Source organism: Theobroma cacao, chromosome 1, assembly GCF_053813885.1.
Source record: "Theobroma cacao isolate CCN51 chromosome 1, ASM5381388v1, whole genome shotgun sequence".
Lineage (NCBI taxonomy): Eukaryota > Viridiplantae > Streptophyta > Magnoliopsida > Malvales > Malvaceae > Theobroma > Theobroma cacao.
The window spans coordinates 42,472,470-42,490,696 of record NC_142639.1 but is presented as its reverse complement, the minus strand read 5'-3'; the positions used below and the strand labels follow the sequence as shown (position 1 = coordinate 42,490,696).

General features: G+C 35.9%; 2 protein-coding genes across 2 annotated transcripts; both read left to right on the top strand.

The window, feature by feature from the left end:
- Positions 1-3,669: 3,669 nt before the first annotated feature.
- LOC18614628 (delta-latroinsectotoxin-Lt1a protein) lies at positions 3,670-5,847 on the top strand. The gene is made up of 3 exons (XM_007052473.3): positions 3,670-4,338; positions 4,863-5,048; positions 5,160-5,847. The coding sequence occupies exons 1-3, from the start codon at positions 3,772-3,774 to the stop codon at positions 5,448-5,450; spliced, it is 1,044 nt and encodes a 347-aa protein (XP_007052535.3). The 5' UTR covers positions 3,670-3,771; the 3' UTR covers positions 5,451-5,847.
- A 5,287-nt stretch (positions 5,848-11,134) lies between these two features.
- FRD3 (MATE efflux family protein) lies at positions 11,135-17,267 on the top strand. Its single transcript, XM_018126184.2, has 14 exons — positions 11,135-11,190; positions 13,275-13,467; positions 13,675-13,796; positions 13,996-14,268; positions 14,422-14,615; positions 14,777-14,912; positions 15,007-15,103; positions 15,217-15,317; positions 15,501-15,664; positions 15,992-16,063; positions 16,262-16,378; positions 16,473-16,568; positions 16,673-16,794; positions 16,908-17,267. Exons 2-14 carry the CDS (start codon positions 13,382-13,384, stop codon positions 16,960-16,962), a joined length of 1,635 nt encoding a protein of 544 aa, XP_017981673.2. The 5' UTR covers positions 11,135-11,190; positions 13,275-13,381; the 3' UTR covers positions 16,963-17,267.
- Positions 17,268-18,227: the final 960 nt, after the last annotated feature.

The window sequence follows — 18,227 nt, the reverse complement described above, 5'->3', positions numbered from 1 at the left end:
GATTAAGATTATAGTTGTTGAATTGTAGTTTAATTTCATGTACAAATTAGGGGGAATAAATTTGAAGGTGGAGGTTGTTATTAGTGGAAGCTGAGAAGGATGCATGTAACACAAATTTTACGTAAAAACACATGAATAATAAGCAAAGTAGAGAACGCTCTCTCTTTTCCAAGTAGTACATGTTAAATATACGTAGACAAAATTTCTTCCTCTTTGCATGGGATTAACTAAAAGTTTACACAACAAAATTACATGCTTTGGGCTTGCCCTGAAGAAGTGCAGTTAGCTACTGATATCGACTCAGAGTTACTACATGATCAGAACTTCAAAGCCTCCTTTTTACTCTTCAACTAAATTAATATATATGAAGGGAATGAACCAAATAGATCGCAAAAAGAAATTGTTGGATCCTTGGCTTGCTGCTAAAAGGTGAAGTTGCTACGTACTCTGCATGCATCATGCATTATGTTAGTTTTTTTTTTTCATTAAGTTGACGGTTATTCATTTCAATAAAGTGTTATTCTTTGTTGAAGGCAGTAAAAGGAAATGTTTTACAAAACAATTAACATAGAACAAGACAGCAAATGATGAAGAAACCATTAATTAATGGGGCAGGCAGGTAACTGCAGATGGCACTATGTATCATGGAAAGAAAAAATATCTTGCGTTGCCTGACCTGAGAGATTCCAACTCTCGCGGGGGAAACCCATGTACTTAGCAGGCACACGCCTTAACCACTCGGCCGAAGAGACGCTAGTTGACTGAAGCTTGATTGATCTTCCAGATTCCATTGGACAAACAAATTTTGTTGGGCCGAGTATGACACAAACCTCAAAACCAAAAGGAAACCTCAGTAATCTGGCCCAGAAGGGTGAAACTACTAATAGGATCCATTTGTTCAAGCCCTTTGGGCTCGTTTGTGTGGCTTTTGCTGGTGGTGATCACGTCTCGGAGTGCATCCATAAAGCATCCTAATCTAATTGGTAATGTTTTCTATTGCATTGTTTTGCTTTCTTTCTTCTGGTTTGTCATAGGGACTTGAGGAGGGGGAGGATGGATTTACTTAGATTTCACTAAATTAGGAGACAGGAGTGGTTAATTACCTCTATGTAATTACCTGTTCAAAACTCGATGGCTATTAAGATTTTAACAATAAGTCGAAACTATTAATTCGATATTGAACCAAATACTTAAATACATAAAACATTTGAAAATTTTTATTATTCAAAGAAATTATTCCAACCATGAAAGTAGTTCAGTTTTTCTCTATAAGATTTCATTCTGGTATAGGAAAAAAAAAAGCTTGTTTTAATGACAGTAGTAGGACATTAAGTTGGGTCAGCTGGAATGAGTGACTTTTAAGAAGTTTCCTTTGGACCTGTGCTTAAGCTAACTAGTAATATACCTTTAATTTGTTTCACGCTGGGACAGGGCCCAAATATTATATATTGAAGCGGCCACTAAAATCATGTGAGACACAGAGGCAGTAATTGCGTGCCTTCCAGGTTACATTTTCCCTCGACCTTCTTGTGAAAATATTTATGCCTGGTGGACTTCACTCTTTATTTATAACATGCCAAATTAATTGGACCAAACAAATCAGTATTATTTATACCACACCCACAAGGACACGTGTGGTACATGTGTGCAGCCGTCACAACAACTGAGCTGAGTAAATGTGAGAATAATTCTCACTCAACACGACTTAAACATGTGATAAGATATTATTATAAGTGACCGAATGATCTCATTATTGCAATTTATTAAAATTCGATTTTTAATAAATCTTCTTTAATCTCTTATACAACTATATAATCATCCCCAAATAGGTTTAATTAATCTTTCTCCTAAGCAGAACAAAAGAAAAACAGTGGTGATCTATGTAATTAATGTTGCTGGGAAAAATCCTATGGGGGTTTTGAATTTGAGATTTACCTGGCCATGGAACCTGGTAAAAAGCCAACAGTACTCAACGGGGTCTCTTTCTACAAAAAAGTTGATTCATTTATGGTGTGGGGGATAGGAAGTATAATTTAACAGGAGCCCCTATACATGTGGATGGTGAGGATTGAGACCTAGCCTAGCCAGCTTTGAGCAAGAAAAGAAGGATAAGAAATATGCAAATCGGTGATGATGGTAGTGAGTAGAAGAGGGCAATTATTCATTATGTCTTGGCATAAAAGCAAAAGCTGCTCCCACTCCCATTATTTTACCAATCTTCTCATTGTTATCTTCAATCATGACCCTTAATGTGGCAACCCTTGTATAACAATTCTTCATCCCTTAAAAAACAAGTATTTCCATCATGTAGGGGGATTTTGTTGATTAATTAATGCAAGCAAACAGGCGTAATTACAATTAATTGGTACATTACTTTTTTTTCCAAAGAAAAAAATTAAAACTATTCCCATGATGCGTATATACCTCATGATTTGAATTTCGATGACACATAATACAAACAACCTACATAATTGTAATCCGTATACCTATCATTCAAATAAGTACACGGTCCACCGACAAAAATTCTTATATATATATATAGTTTTTATTTTTTTGATCAAAAATAATTTTATTAAATACCAAATTGATAAGGAAGGAATCTGATCAATATGGAGAGATTAATATATAACTCTTCATATAAAGAAATGGTGTATTATTTTCCGTATATATACGAATATATATGCAGGTGAAATAAATATATGTATTGATTTTACATAAAGGATCACACATCATTAAAGACCACAACTGTAATTATGAATGTGCACTAAGTGTGGGTGTAGTCCATATTCTTCACTATTAAAAATGTTGTTTGGGTTTCTCTGTGTCTCCCTTGTAGCTAAGATGGATGGCATCTTTTTCTCATGAAATGAAGAGGAAATTTGGAAGGAATACTAAAATTAAGAGGACAAAAGAGAGTGGCAAAGCGTGCTTACTTTGCTATCATTCCTAGGATGTCAAAAGATTGAGACAATTCGGTGTAAAGCAAATCCAAGGCTAGGACTACAACGTCAGGACACTTTCCCGTAACTTTCGGACCAATTTTTCTTTAATTTATATATTATTTGCTTCTTTAAAACATTAATTGCATGCTTTAACAAAATAATTATCAAAAGCTTCATTGAAATCAAAACTTTCTTTTTATAAATATTAGAGATGAAGATTTATTTGAATTTAAAACCTTTAGTTTAGGCAAGTTGTGAGTTCATATGGGTTATATTTTGAAAGTTTTTTTTTTAACAAAATTTAAATATCCAAAAAGGGAAAAATATTATTATCCTTGCAAATTACTTTTTTCTTTCTACACTATAGCCAGCTCCAGAATGATTCAAATAACAAATCACTTATTTGTTCTTTAGAATATGATTTATATAACAAATCATATTGAGAAGTGTAAAAACAATTATAATAGTCTATTACTTGTATTATTTCGAGAAAATCGAATCACTTAATAAATAAATTAACGACATGTTACATGTCACACGAAAATGTAATTCATACTATCCTATAATGCTTACTCACCTTTAATCCTTTTTTAATGCTTATTAATAAAGTTTAACTGAATAAAAGGGGAGCGGGGGGAGGTAAATGCGATTAGAAATTCTCTGGGACCCAAAACCCAAAATCTTTAGGTCATGTGCCTGCTTCAGAAAAGCAACGCCTCTTTACAGACTCAGTCAGTTTAAAAGCCCTCCAAAACCCAGAACCAGGGCCAGGGGGTCAGAAAGTCATCTCTCGCATTAATTCTCAATCTCTTCGTCTCTCTGCCTTTCCATGTCCACTCTATCTGTAATTCAGGGAATGGAAAACAGTCATGAAGACCAAGAAGCCTTGATGTTCCACTCCTACCCATGTGCTTACTACGTGCAAAGCCCTTCCACCGTCTCCCATGCAAACAGTGCCGATATTCGAAACAACACCAACATTGAAGATCAATCTGCTTTCCACTCCCCCACTCGATCCGAAACAACCTTCCTCAACAAGAACCCCGACGTCTCCCGATTCACCCTTTCACGTTACTCATCCTCCCGCGGATCAAACAACTCCTTCTTGCATGAGAAAAAAATTGTTGGAGCTGACAACGGCGTCAACCGTCTCATCATTATTGACCACGGGGTTGGTAGCGGCGGCGATGACGATGAGGAGGAGGAGGAAGATGAAGAAGAGGGGCACTACGGGAAGAAAAGAGGGTGGTGGTGGAGGTATTGTTCTTTCAGAAGGTCTAATTCTTGCGCCTGGATTTCTATACAAATATGTTGGAGGCTTGTGTTGAGCTTGGCAGTCGCTTTGCTTGTCTTCTACATTGCTACAAAGCCACCACCTCCTAAGATTTCTATTAAGGTATGTATATCCCTCTCCCCCTCCATCTTTTCTCGAAATTAAAGGATGTATTTTCTTATTTATTAGTATTATTTTTATACTGTTAGCCATAGTGTAATCTCAATTAATTTAGTAATAATTCACTCTAAAATGTTCACCTAAGATCCCGATAGACGAAAATTTACATTTATCATATTTTTTTATCTTTAAGATTGTAACTGCTCTAGTTGAATATATAACAACTCTTGTGATTCAACTCAATAACCTCAAATCATCAATCATGTATATATATATATATATACACACACACAACCAGCCACAACCTCTTATGCCAAGAAGAGTTTTTTTCCAATTCAAGACTTGTTATAACATTCTACTTTTTGGTTCAATTAAATTATCACTTTTCAAATAAAAAAAAAAAAAGAAAGCTCCCAAGCATTCTCTATTCCACTTAATTCAAAGAAACTCTAATAATTCCATAATAAATTAAAATGCAAACTCGAATAAAATTATCAGGTTCATTTCACACAAAGCTTTGATTGTAGATAGCAGGAGTTAGTCAATTCGGACTAGGGGAAGGAGTGGATGCCTCAGGGGTTACAACCAAGATTCTGACCTGCAACTGTTCCATCGATCTACTCATAGAAAACAAATCAAAGCTCTTTGGTCTCTTCATCCACCCTCCAATAATGGAGATGTTCTTCGGCCGCCTTCCCTTTGCGATGTCACAAGTAAGTCTAGTCGTTTTCATACTATCAAGTCATAGTTCTACAAGTTGATATATATGGTATGGAATTCTATTTCCTTTATTTTAAAAAAGAAAATGTAAATCAAACTTTCAGGGACCAAAACTATATGCCCAAAGCTCCGGTTCATCAATATTTCAGTTATATGTTGGAACAAGGAATAAACCAATGTATGGCGCTGGCAGAAGCATGCAGGACTTGCTAGAGTCAGGAATGGGATTGCCACTAGTGATTCGCTTGAAGCTGAGCTCCGATTATCGAGTCGTTTGGAACCTTGTCAAGCCTAGGTTCCATCACCAGGCTGAATGCTTGTTAGTCCTGGATAGCAAATATGATAAGAAGCATCGAACCCAGAAATACAACAGCACCTGCACCATGACCTTTTGATGTTGAAGGCTCCTGCGTGAATGGAAAAAGGAAGAGATCACGTTTCCGAAAAAACAATAGATGCATATAATCCTTTTCAGCGTTTTGAATCTGGTAACAATATTCATAACGTGATTGTAAGTAAAAGATAATAGTATCTGCAAAAAATTTTGATGATAAAATGCATTGTCCCATATGATGTGAATATCAAAGGATTTGAACACTCTGTTCTTTCTTTGGATGGACAGAACACTATTACTTATTACAAGACTTGTCGTTTGAGACCAGGTTGAATGGGCTTGAACTTGGTTTTTGGATATCCAAATTAAGTCCAATCCATGGACATGTTTGTGTCATTGGGCTGTAGAACTTTACTATTTGGGCTGAGAACTTGTCTGGCTTCTATTTCCAAACTTTAGTCGAAAGGTGAGAAACAATTTTGTTAATTTTGTATATTTTTATTAATCCACAAACCACAATAATATATCAAAGGGTTAATTATGTAGATTGCTTTGTCTCTCTTTTTTTAATATGAACTTGTAAAATTTATAATTTTTTTGGGGAGGTGGGTTTGGTTTATAATCTTATTTGAGTATGGAAGGTTACGTGCAAGACATATATTTCCTTTTGCTTTGCCTATATATCCTTTCCAAACATGTCTTCTTGGAGGGATTCAATAATAGTACATGAATGTCTACCTTTTTCTTGTCTTTTCTATTGTGTAAATATAAAGAATTATTAGGTATTGAATTACATGATGAGAAATGATATTAATCTTTTATTGAATCATTATTAAAACTTTGGTATGGTGAAATATCTAATTGTACTGGTTATAGATATTTCCCAAATGATAAGGTTGTAACTGTTAATACCACTTGCAAAAATCCTTCCTCAATGATTATAGTTTTTCTAGATCTTTTCATGTTTAGAAAATTCATGTAAACCCTGTACACCACGATAACAGGATTAGATGAGCTTAATTTGAGTATAACCCGTTAAAGATATATAGGGGGTTATAATTTTATGTAATTAAGTAGTAATTAATTAGTCATAAGTATTGTATATTTGAAACAAGCATCAATACCGAAAAGCTATGGTGTCCTTCACCAGTCAATTTTTGGTATCTTTTTGGGCATTCAGCCAACAATATTTTAATGAGCATGTTGAAGAATATATGGAAGAATGATTTACATGCCTATGCACTTGATATATTTGGTCCCAAAAGCAAATCCTACCAAAAGTCGAGCTAGTTTTCAATATTCCCACTAGAACCCAAAGAAATGAGATGTGGGTACAGATACTCAACCCTCCAAATTATTAAAACCAAGAATTAGATTATATTGGTGCACATATCTATCAACTCTTTCAAACTAAGATTTATCCTAGATATAAAAATATTGGTAAAAAATAGGAAAAAATAATAAAAATTTATAGTATATGTTAAAAATTTTGAATAAAATTTTAACATATGTTTATTTGTATATTTATATATTTTATCGTCAAAATATAAAAATTATAACATACTAAAATGCTACACACATATATATAATATGTTGGTAAATAATTATTAATATATTATATTATAATTATATAATACAAATAGAAATATGCTGAATAAATTTTTAAAATTTTAATTTTCAATTGATTAGTAATACCTTATATCACATTAAATTTGTTAAAAGCTCAAAACTATTTATTATCACAATTTATACTTGTTTCACTTTCATTCGTACATCGAGTTATTACGTAATATCAATATTGAGGATGTCATCATATTTTGATAATCAATTAAAAATTTTTGCACATGGGTAACACATTCGTCACAGTTTACTTGTACAAATATCTAGCTAAGTGGAGAAAATTGACTGTAATAGACCTATGATTTAATTAGTTGATCATATTTATCAAAAGTTTGCTTTCAATATTGATCATGTGCATGTGATTGTCCATAATTATGTAACCTGAAGACCATCGTATCATCGTACCAATTATTACTGGTACTTGATCTCATTTTCGTTCCATAATCAATTGCATTTTGTTTACAAGTATATTTTTCAAAATATCTTCGATATTTCTATATATATATATATATTCAATTTGATATATTTTTCAAAATACCTTTATATTTCTATATATATATATATCTTTGCTAATTCCATGGTTGAGCACTGAGCCATCAACCAATCCGCTTCTTGGATTTGCCTAAAATTCCCAGAAATGTATTGGTTGATGGCTTAATGCCCCTTTTGCCTGTCCTTCCCTACATCCGCCACGTAAGAATTAATCCTGATGACACTAACATAGCAAAATGAGTATATAAAGTTCACTAATTCTTAAAACATTTGAGGATCCGTAATATATATATATATATATATATATATATATATATATAGTCCTTCCTACATAAATTTAAAATACGTAAGGACCCTTCTAAACATAAATTAATATATATACACCTATGGAAGACTTTCAATGAAATGGATGCATGGACTATACAGTTTGATTGGTGGCATCTCTTTTCACCACAGATTTCTGGAGGCTTACTCCTTGACCGATGCCTTGGTTAGATTTGGTGTGGATGGGGTGAAATGTTGTATGCATGATGGTGATATTTTTCATTTGCTGTGTTGATATGGTTGGTCAATTTTCATTACCGTTAATTATAAAAGTAATGTCTGTATAAAATATATTGATCTTTCAAATTTAAAAACAATTAATAAATTGTAATAGAATTCTTTTTAATTTGTGACAGCGACAAGCTTGTCTAATAATGGCATCGTCATGTTATTGGTGTGTGAAAGATGCAGGTCTATTTACTAATGTCATTGGTGCCATGTGGCGGAAGTTTGGCGTCGGCTGAGTTGTACTTGTGTGTCTCCACCTACAGGTATAGCGGCTTTCTGGGTTGATTGACACGTTTTATGCAGTGGATTTGTGCTGCACGTTGGCAGTGTGTGCTGTGTGGTGGTGTGTGTTTTATGGCATTAACGATATCGTGTTAAACTAGGTGATGCTTGTTTGTTAGCAGGTTTCGATCGGGTACATGCTGTTTTTATGCTTGTTTCTAGGTGTTCTGTATGTTCTGGTTTAGGTGGTTTATGAGGAGAGAATCATCTGAGGATTCTGCTTTCCGCCATGATCCCAGTTTTGTGGTAATCGGATTGTACATGTTGTTCTTTTAGGCGCATTATAAGAGGACAGACTCACGCAGCGTTTTTGCCTGCCATGCCACTTGGTTATGCCAAAGATTCTGAATCAGCTTCATGGTACTTTAATAAATGATTCTCATGCAATTCATCAGAATATATTTATATATATAGCTGTCAACATATTTAATATAGAGCAAATAATCAGCTACTGATCAAAATGATGTTAGTGCTGCGTTTGAGTTTCGTCACCGAGTGAATGGAACAGTGAAGCAAGTAATATAAACAACAACCATATTTCTTGGTATTAATTTCATTTTTTCCAATAGACTTTGCATGGAAAATGGGTATTAAAACACTAGATATTATCTCGTGTGATCGACATGGGGAGAGCAACATCTGTGGACCAAGCCAAGTCTAGATAGGCATCTCCAAGCACTAAGGGTGCACTTGTAGATTAAAATATTTCCATTTAACTGTTCCTTTGCTCTATCATTTCCTGGAAAGATTTTTTTGTTTGTTACTTAAAAGTTAACACTTTGCAAAGCATGCACTTATCATATTTACTAATAACATGACCATATTTCGGCATATTAATTAATTTGTCTGCTTCATTTGATAATCACGTCATGCTTTCGGTTGTTAATCAGCAGCGCTTATATAGAAAAAATATATATAACAATAATCGTGGTATCAATTTGTTGAACACAGTTGTTTTGATGAAGTACATTGATCAACTTCATGTTATTTTTATCTCAAACTTTTGAGTCGATCTTTATAAAATAATCTCGAGTCAATAAAATCATGTTTACCTATTTAAAAACAAAATATATTTAATTGAGAAAAAAAAAAACACAGATTGTCCTTATTTTTCCTTGTAAACATTCTTTTTCTGAAAAATTAAGAATCCAACAAATTAATCATATGTTTCTCAGCTAATCAATGTGCAACTTCCTATATACCAAAGTTGCCTACTTAGTACTAAATTTTGTCGAAATCCATTCAAGGAAATGTGATAATACAATTTAAAAAGTAAAGAAAAGAAAAGGGTGGACAAGTGGAGTAGTACTCTTAGCTTTCTTTTCATGGGTTTGGGGGATGGGAATATGTGGTTTCCACACGAAAGTGGAATCCCATCCCCTTAGATTAATCAAGTTAGGCGTGGTGGTATGGTGTCTTCCACACGAAAGTGTTTTTCCCATTTCTAATTATTAGTGCATTCTGCTTTAATTATTTCCATCTCTTTGAACCTTGAAAGCTTTAGACTTTATTCTTTCTTCCAATTCGCGACTAAATATCTTTTTGATTTCCTTGAGGCTAAGGCATATTAGAAAGGAAACTGACAAAAGCTACAACTGAATGACGGCAGAATGTCATTTGCATTCGTGACATATATCGAACTAATTGGTAGTATGTTAAAATATTACAAATTGGACAGGAACTGCTGCCCAAGCACTAATTAGCCACCTATTTATTTAACTTATCTTCACATGCAAACGTGAAAAGATTGGGACCCTCCATTTTATTTTGTTAGCAATCAACAAACAAGTTGTGGTGTAATATATAAAATCTATCAATGCTCTCAAGGATCCATTGAAATCAACAAATGTACTTGGCGTACGTTCCCATTCCAGAGAAGGACTAGACAGTCGCACGAACAGAGCACTAAACCTGGCTAGAAACTTTACATTTTCATCAAGTTTGAATTGTGCTAGTGCTATAAGCTTCGTTAAACGCATGTTTACTTGTAATGAATTAATCTGGTCTCAGAAGGTAGATTTTGTAAGAAAATTTACAGGATAAATGGTAGAAAAGATTGGATGTTTTATACTGCTATTAGTGCAGTGATCATGGGGATTTCTAACACTAAATGAGAGAAGACAGATTGATCGGGTTTTATCTATACTTAATTGCGGGCACCGGAAAAAAAATTAGGTTAGGCGAAAATGGTAATGGTGAAGGTGAGTTGCCAAGCATGAGGTATTGGGTTTCCTACGTAGCCCACATTTGCAGAAAAGTTGAATGCTACCAAGCAAAAGCACTTCAATTTGTAGGCCAATGCAGGACAAGATTATTAAACGATTTTAGCTTATACGTGAGGATGGTGGCATCCCAACTTTGAAGAACTAATTAATCTGACTGCAAACAATGACATTAATTTCACAGATTTTTTATGAAGTTAATCGTCAGCGATATTGCTCTCTTATCTCCTTGATAGTGGTCAGCGGTATTGCTCTCTTATCGCCTTGATAGTGGCGGAGCTTCTAATTTCTTTCTTGCTCGTACTATATAAAAGTCGATGATGCATGCTTTTTTTTTTTATAGTTAGAGGAAGGAGGATTCAAACTTTACTCTTTAAATAGAAGGATAATGTATCAATCAATGAGCTAAATGCTCGGGTGCAATCGATGATGCATGCTTCTCTCTCTCTCTCTCACACACACACATTACACTGTTTACACATAAGTTATTGTGTGGTGTGCTGTTGGGGACACGAGCGTCTCGAAAGGGGTACTATATAAAGGCAAAGAGAGGAGTAGGATTGGCAAACAAATCGAAGGCAAAAGTTTGGTGGAATCAACTTTGCATTCTTGGCAACGACAGTCCACGCAAAGGTTAGCGACTTCCTTCAACTTATCATATATATAAGCTAGCTCCATCCTTTCACAGCTTTTTTACTTGAAGGTTTCCAAATACAGATCATTCTTTTCTTTGATTTATTTATTTTCTAGATTCGTTTCGCTCTCTGTTGGCTCTCTCTACTCGGGAATATTATATTGGTCAACCCATCGGCATGTTCTTTCTCTCAATCATCTAATTGCATTTTGTGCTTGCTTTGCAAGCTTTGGCTGCTACATGCATACGTACGTTGATCTACAGTACCAAGTTTAAGATACTGATGGTTCACGTATATTTATTGATTTCCTGCTGACAATTGCTGCTAATGCAACATGTATGAGTTCATACACGTATTCCATTAGAATGTTTGTTTTCGTAATGCAAGTTCAATCTGAAGTACATCGACTTGTTTGGAGATTTGGATTGTTAATAAGTCTTTTAATAGTGCATTTTAGTTTATATTTGGAATGTCGTTTTCCCATAGCTTTTGGCTATATAAAATGCATGCACAGCTAAAGTATCTTGTATACATCCATATTCTTTTTCTGTCATGTCTCATCCTCCCCATTGTTTTCTTTTTCATATCACATCATGCCTCAAAGCCACATGCTTGGGCTTTAAGAAAAAACTGCTTCTAAGTCATTAGTTCTTTTGTTTGGGCTTTAAGCAATAGCGTCAGGCCTAGAACCCTTCAGCCTCCATGTGCTAAGGTTTGTTTACGCTCTCATTGGGTTTTAACTATTTGTTGGGCCGACTCCTCTCTTTTCTTTGTTCCATTGTTCTCAGAATCTCACACGCACACCAACATGGGGAAGAACATAAATCATTTTTTCAGTAATGTAATTCCATCAAGACAAAATCAGAGTTAATTACTGTAATCATATGTACTTAAATTTGTTTGAACATATATATGAAATCATAATCAATCACTGGAGATGAACACATTAGACAATAAATATATATATATTTCAGTCGGCAAAAAAAGTTGACATCTTAATCATACGAAAAAAAAAAAAAAAAAAAATATAAAATAAAAAAATCTTGAAAGATTGTCAGTCCGCAGAATTAGTTTTCTATGAATCTCAAAAGCAGCGAAGCTTCTTTGAATTGATTAGGAACCTCCCACTTGTCTGCTATTAATCAGTTTTTCTCCACGCTATTTATGTAGACATTTTGCATTATCTAGTCTAGAGATACCCAGAACAGGTTTATTCACAAACTTTTTCTTTTGTTTATTCAAGATTTCCACCCGTCTTAGGGAACGTACTTGAAACTCAAGTCCTTTTAGGAGACTGATGTTCTTTCGGGTCTACCTTCTTTTTCGGTCGTTGATGATGCACTTATTGTACGCAGTTTTTAGAAAATTGAGATTTTCTTGGGCCTTCTCTTTAATTTCCATATTAAATCCTATACCCTGGATTGCCTGGCTCCAAAATGCATACTTTTAGTTGGACCACCAGTGTTATCTGAGGGATGAAAAGAATAAAGAATCTTTTCCTCTAGGAAGAATCATGGAGGCAAGGACAACGAGTCTCCGTTGAAATATGATTTTTGTCTCGTAAACTAATCGGGGGGAGAATGTGAGTTTCGTCGAACGTAAACGGTAGACCTCTGGACGTAATGTTATCAGGGACAAGAAGAACTGAGGGAGGTGTCACGTATTTTTTTGCTTTGGATTTTGACACAAGTTTCTTGTACTTTTGTGCTTTAGGTACATTGATATCGTCATCTGCTTTAAAGCTGCCAAAAAGTAATAGAAAAAACACTACAAACCATTCTCTTTTACATACGTTCCAACTGATCATAGAAGATACAATAAAAAAGAAAAACTGCCAAATTGAAATAGTTTGGAACTTTAAATTCGGTACTGAAAATCGATGAGTCCAATGTCTATGAATTCAGATCTCTAACCATGTCATTTTGCTAGCCGTAGGATATCTCAGCACTGACATTTTGATCTAGTAACTGATCTTACTCAGTTTATCCAGGGCTGCGTGCTTGGTCATCACCATAAGTCAGCTTTATTAATTGTTTTAGTTGATTGCTGTGATTATAATATCAATTAACATGCACTCTGCAGAATACGAGGCTTGGCCTATAAGAACTCGAAAATTCTCGGTGCCACTATAAGCATCACAAGCCTTGTGTGAGCACTTCAAACTTGAGGTTGATTTGCACCCAGTATCAATGGCTGACACTGGTAGTATACACCCACCCCAGAGCAAGTGGAGTCTGTGGAGAACGCCAGTTTTCATTTTCTTCAAAGATGCAAGGTACAGTATCCCCAAGCACTTTAGATTTCCTAAGAAACCTGGCATTTATGGATTAATTACTATGGTTGACGAGATTTGATTGTTTACTATGTAGTTCATTGTTTTAGGTGCAGTCTTTGCGTTGGTGTTTCAAATAATGTTGTTTTACATCTCAAGAGAAACGTTTCATGTTATTTGGCTAATTTTTGGTTTCACAAATTACTTCAGGCTTATTTTCAAAATGGATCCACTTGGCCTGGAGATACTAAGGATCGCATTCCCTGCTGCACTGGCCTTAGCTGCTGATCCAATCGCTTCTCTGATTGACACTGCATTCGTTGGCCGTATAGGTCTGCTCTCATGTCCTATGCTCTTTGTATAGATTCCTGGGTGCCTGTTTTTAGGATGACTGCATGATAACCAAGGGTCTCATCTCTAGATGGACTGGAGCAGCATCAACTATGTTCAAAGTTCAAACCTTCTATCCACGTTCCTGTTCTTGATGTAAATCATTCTCTTGAACCAAATGTTTGTGTCTTAAATGTGTAGGACCGGTGGAGCTAGCTGCTGTTGGAGTTTCCATCGCTATATTCAATCAAGCATCAAGGATTACCATTTTCCCGCTGGTTAGCATAACAACTTCTTTTGTTGCTGAAGAAGATACTCTAGGAAAAATTAGCCCTGAAGCGGAAAAATGTGAGGATTTGGAAAAGAGTGGACATAAGGACAATGAAATGAAAGAGTTAATGCCAGAAGATGTTGCGGCTGAGAACTTGGAAAAAGGGGCAGCTACAAATACTGATACGAAGGAGCCAGAGGATGGTACACTCTCTATCTGATGTGTTAAAGCCTCGAATAGATGATGCATTTAAAATAATTTGAGGTTATCTTGGAGGGTGCAGCCTGTCATATTGTCCCCATTAGAATTATGAATCTCCAGTAATAAAACAATTTGATTGATGATTTCTTTGCCAGGTTCAAACACAAGTACATGTAAGTCGTCCTCTGCAACTGCTAGCAGAGCTGAAAATACTGAAGTGAAAAAGGGGAAAAGACATATCCCTTCTGCATCAACAGCACTAATTCTTGGTTCTATGCTTGGTCTCCTGCAAGCTATATTCCTTGTATTTGGGGCAAAAATTCTCCTGGGTGTTATGGGTGTGAAACCTGTAAGTGTCAGCATCATTAATACTGTTAGCTTTCCAATTTATTTGGTTTTCTTGTCACTTAACAACCTTATATAATCTGAATTATTCTATTTGGATGAGCTGTTACAGAGAAATGTCTAAATGACGCTTGAAAAGGGAACTAACTCAATTTTATCGAACAGGGTTCCCCTATGCTAAAGCCAGCACTTAAATACTTGACTTTGAGATCACTAGGCGCTCCTGCAGTTCTTCTCTCCTTGGCCATGCAAGGGGTTTTCCGTGGATTTAAGGATACAAAAACACCTTTATATGCTACTGGTAGGAAGAGGTTTCAAACTGTTACTTCTACTTAAAGATTTACATACTAAAAGCGATTTACCTTACCTCAGTTATTTTTTTCCTGATGCAACAGTTGCAGGAGACCTAACAAACATCATTTTAGACCCAATATTTATCTTTGTCTTACGACTAGGAGTCAGTGGTGCAGCCATTGCACATGTCCTTTCTCAGTAAGTAAATTGTCTTTGCTCCCATTTGACAATCCTGTTTTTTAAATCTATCGATGTGGCAAGCATTCTTCAGTCTTCACTGCTAAATTTCTATTGACTAATGATTGTTGCAGGTATTTGATTACGGTGATCCTCTTATGGCAATTGATGAAACTAGTTAATCTTTTACCTCCAAGTCTCAAAGACCTGCAATTTGGCCGATTTCTTAAAAATGGTAAGGGGCTCAATCGTACAATAGAGTTAGTTTTTCTCTAAAGCTGGTTATGTTGTCAACAACTATTTTCCTGTTAAAATTTTATATTTGGTTTCATTTAAACTAGTTGCCTGTAAGAATATAGAACTAATTCTCTTTGACTCTGCTCTAACAATACTTATCGACCATCGTGCGTGGCCACAGGTTTTCTGTTATTAGCAAGAGTAATAGCGGTCACATTCTGTGTGACATTGGCAGCATCAATGGCTGCTCGGCTTGGTTCAACACCTATGGCAGCATTTCAGATCTGCTTGCAGGTCTGGTTGACATCATCTCTTCTTGCTGATGGTTTAGCTGTTGCTGGACAGGTAAAAATCTTCTACCATATTTCTTTTCCTTTTTCTTTTTAAAATAATTATGGAACAGTTTTCTGGTAGTTATCTGACCACCATAATGTGAAGATCATCCTTTAATGGGAAAACGAGAGTACATTCACTGTATATGCAGTTTACAAAAGATTACACAGTGATACAAAGTTGAGAAAAACAATGCAAATACAAACCAAAACCTAGAATTGTTCTTATTTAGGAGTAATCACATCTGTTTTATGCAAGAACTTTCAGAGACTTTCCATGGGAACATTAAATAATGGTTGATTAACCTATCTGTAATATTGTCCTTGCCCACATTTTTAGGCAATTCTTGCTTGTGCATTTGCTGAGAAGGACTACAAGAAGGTGACAGCTGCAGCAACTCGGGTATTGCAGGTACTGAAAAACAAAAAGAAAAAAAAATGAAATACTTCTCTGTAAATACTCAAACTTCATGAAGTTAAAGTAGATTTCCTTTCTAGGAGGTCAAGTTCTATGTAATTGAATCCTGTAATGTTTATACTCACCTGCATCCCAGAGTGAGCTTGACTAAAATGGTCACGGCTCTAATTCTTGAAAGGTTCGACTTTGTAGATGAGTTTTGTCCTTGGTGTGGGGCTTGCAGTTGTTGTTGGAGTTGGTTTATACTATGGATCAGGAATCTTTTCCAAAGATGCTAGCGTTCTGCACCTCATAAGTATAGGAGTACCGGTAATTCTCCATACATCTACAAGCTCAAAGTCTAAACAATGTCTGCAATTTCTTTCAATGAACTTAACTGAATTCCTCTCCCTCCACCCATCAGTTTGTAGCAGCCACACAGCCAATCAACTCATTAGCTTTCGTCTTTGATGGTGTGAACTTTGGAGCATCTGACTTTGCATTCACAGCTTACTCCATGGCAAGTTTTTAAGCCCCCCCTCAGCACATACAGAGACTTATTCTTTTCACTTTCCCAAATCTCTTCTAAAAAATGTTTTCCTGTCCCATTTTTTCTTTGGTCAGGTATTAGTAGCTGGAGGGAGCATTGCATCAATACTCCTTCTCTCCAGAAGCAACGGTTATATAGGAATCTGGGTTGCTTTAACCATTTACATGGCTCTCCGCACCTTTGCTGGCGCTTGGAGGTAACCCTTTTTTACCCCATATTGTAACCATGTCTATCATGTTCTTGCTGAAATATATGCATCAAACCATGGCTTGGACAAAGGTTTGATTGAAAGTGCTGCTATACTTGCAGGATGGGCACTGGAACTGGACCTTGGAAATTCCTAACAAGTCGATCCATGCAGTAGGATTTGGAACTCCAAGAAAGCTACGACCCAAGGAGAAAGTCATTACTGTTGTTTGCTTACAGTTTCTGTTTGTGCAAGCCTATTGCTCTCGTGTTGTTTGAATTGGTGGTGATACGTTTCTTACCACTTTTTTGGTTTAACTTTTTAGTTTCTTACTTACCCCATTTTAGAAGGGCACAATAGTTCGGATGTAAACCTGCCTTTCTCTCCATCCTGTCTTAGTCGACACCAGGTACCATTACATATTACAAAATAAAATCTGATGTATTATAGCAGAATAATAACAAGGCTTACGTGCAGCAGCATCACTCTTTCTTACCACAAAGAAAGAAAAAAACATTGAAAGAATATTACTCTCCTGTAGATGTAGTCACTAGCTACGCGAAATGCGAAACCCAGGACAAATGCCACAAAGACAAAAGATCGCTTTCAGTTTGACCCCTCTTTGCGCACCGAAAGCCCCGTTTGAGTTTACTTTGGTTTGGGGTCTTCCTCATGCGGTGACGTCAAACCATCAGTAAACTTACCTGCCCCAACTCAAACACCCACTGTTTCTTCTGCAAACCCTGTTCCAAGGTCCAACGTTGTCTCCTCCTGAACTGGTAACCCAACTGCCATGGAAACTACTCAGTCCTCGTTTCTGCAACACATCTGGAAGAGTGCCAAACGGAAACAGCTACACCACATTTTCTTCACAGTACAGACAGAGATAAATACACAAGTCCACCACCGTTGATTTATTAGAAGAATTTCCACCATGTTTCCTCCAGCAGATGCAAACCCTTCAAGTTGCTGATATATCGCTTTTAGAATCTTTTCCAGCCCCTAAAGAAATCAGCATTCGGCTCCTGCCAGGCAAATGCATCCTTGATCCAACTTCTGAAAGTAGCTAATCCGACCAGAAACGACAATGGCAGCTGAACCACAGAAAAAGGTTCAAGGGATCTGTGATGCAACGATGTACCCAGACCAACAAAACAAGTAACAAAAACCCAAGCAGACAACCCATGCATGACCCTATCATGACCCACTGATTAAAATAATGAAAGCTTGGTGATTATAGTAATCATAGACGATGCCTTGGATCCCTAAAAGAGGCAGAGGCAGCTTTCAGTCATGGTGGCGTCCTCGGCTATGATGATCCATCCATCTATGACAATATTTGATGATTCTTTGAACCAAACCATTTTACACTTGAGAATTAAGCAAACCTAAATTCTCAACCGACCACTAAAGGCAAAGCCCTGGGAACCCTGTCAAGTGCC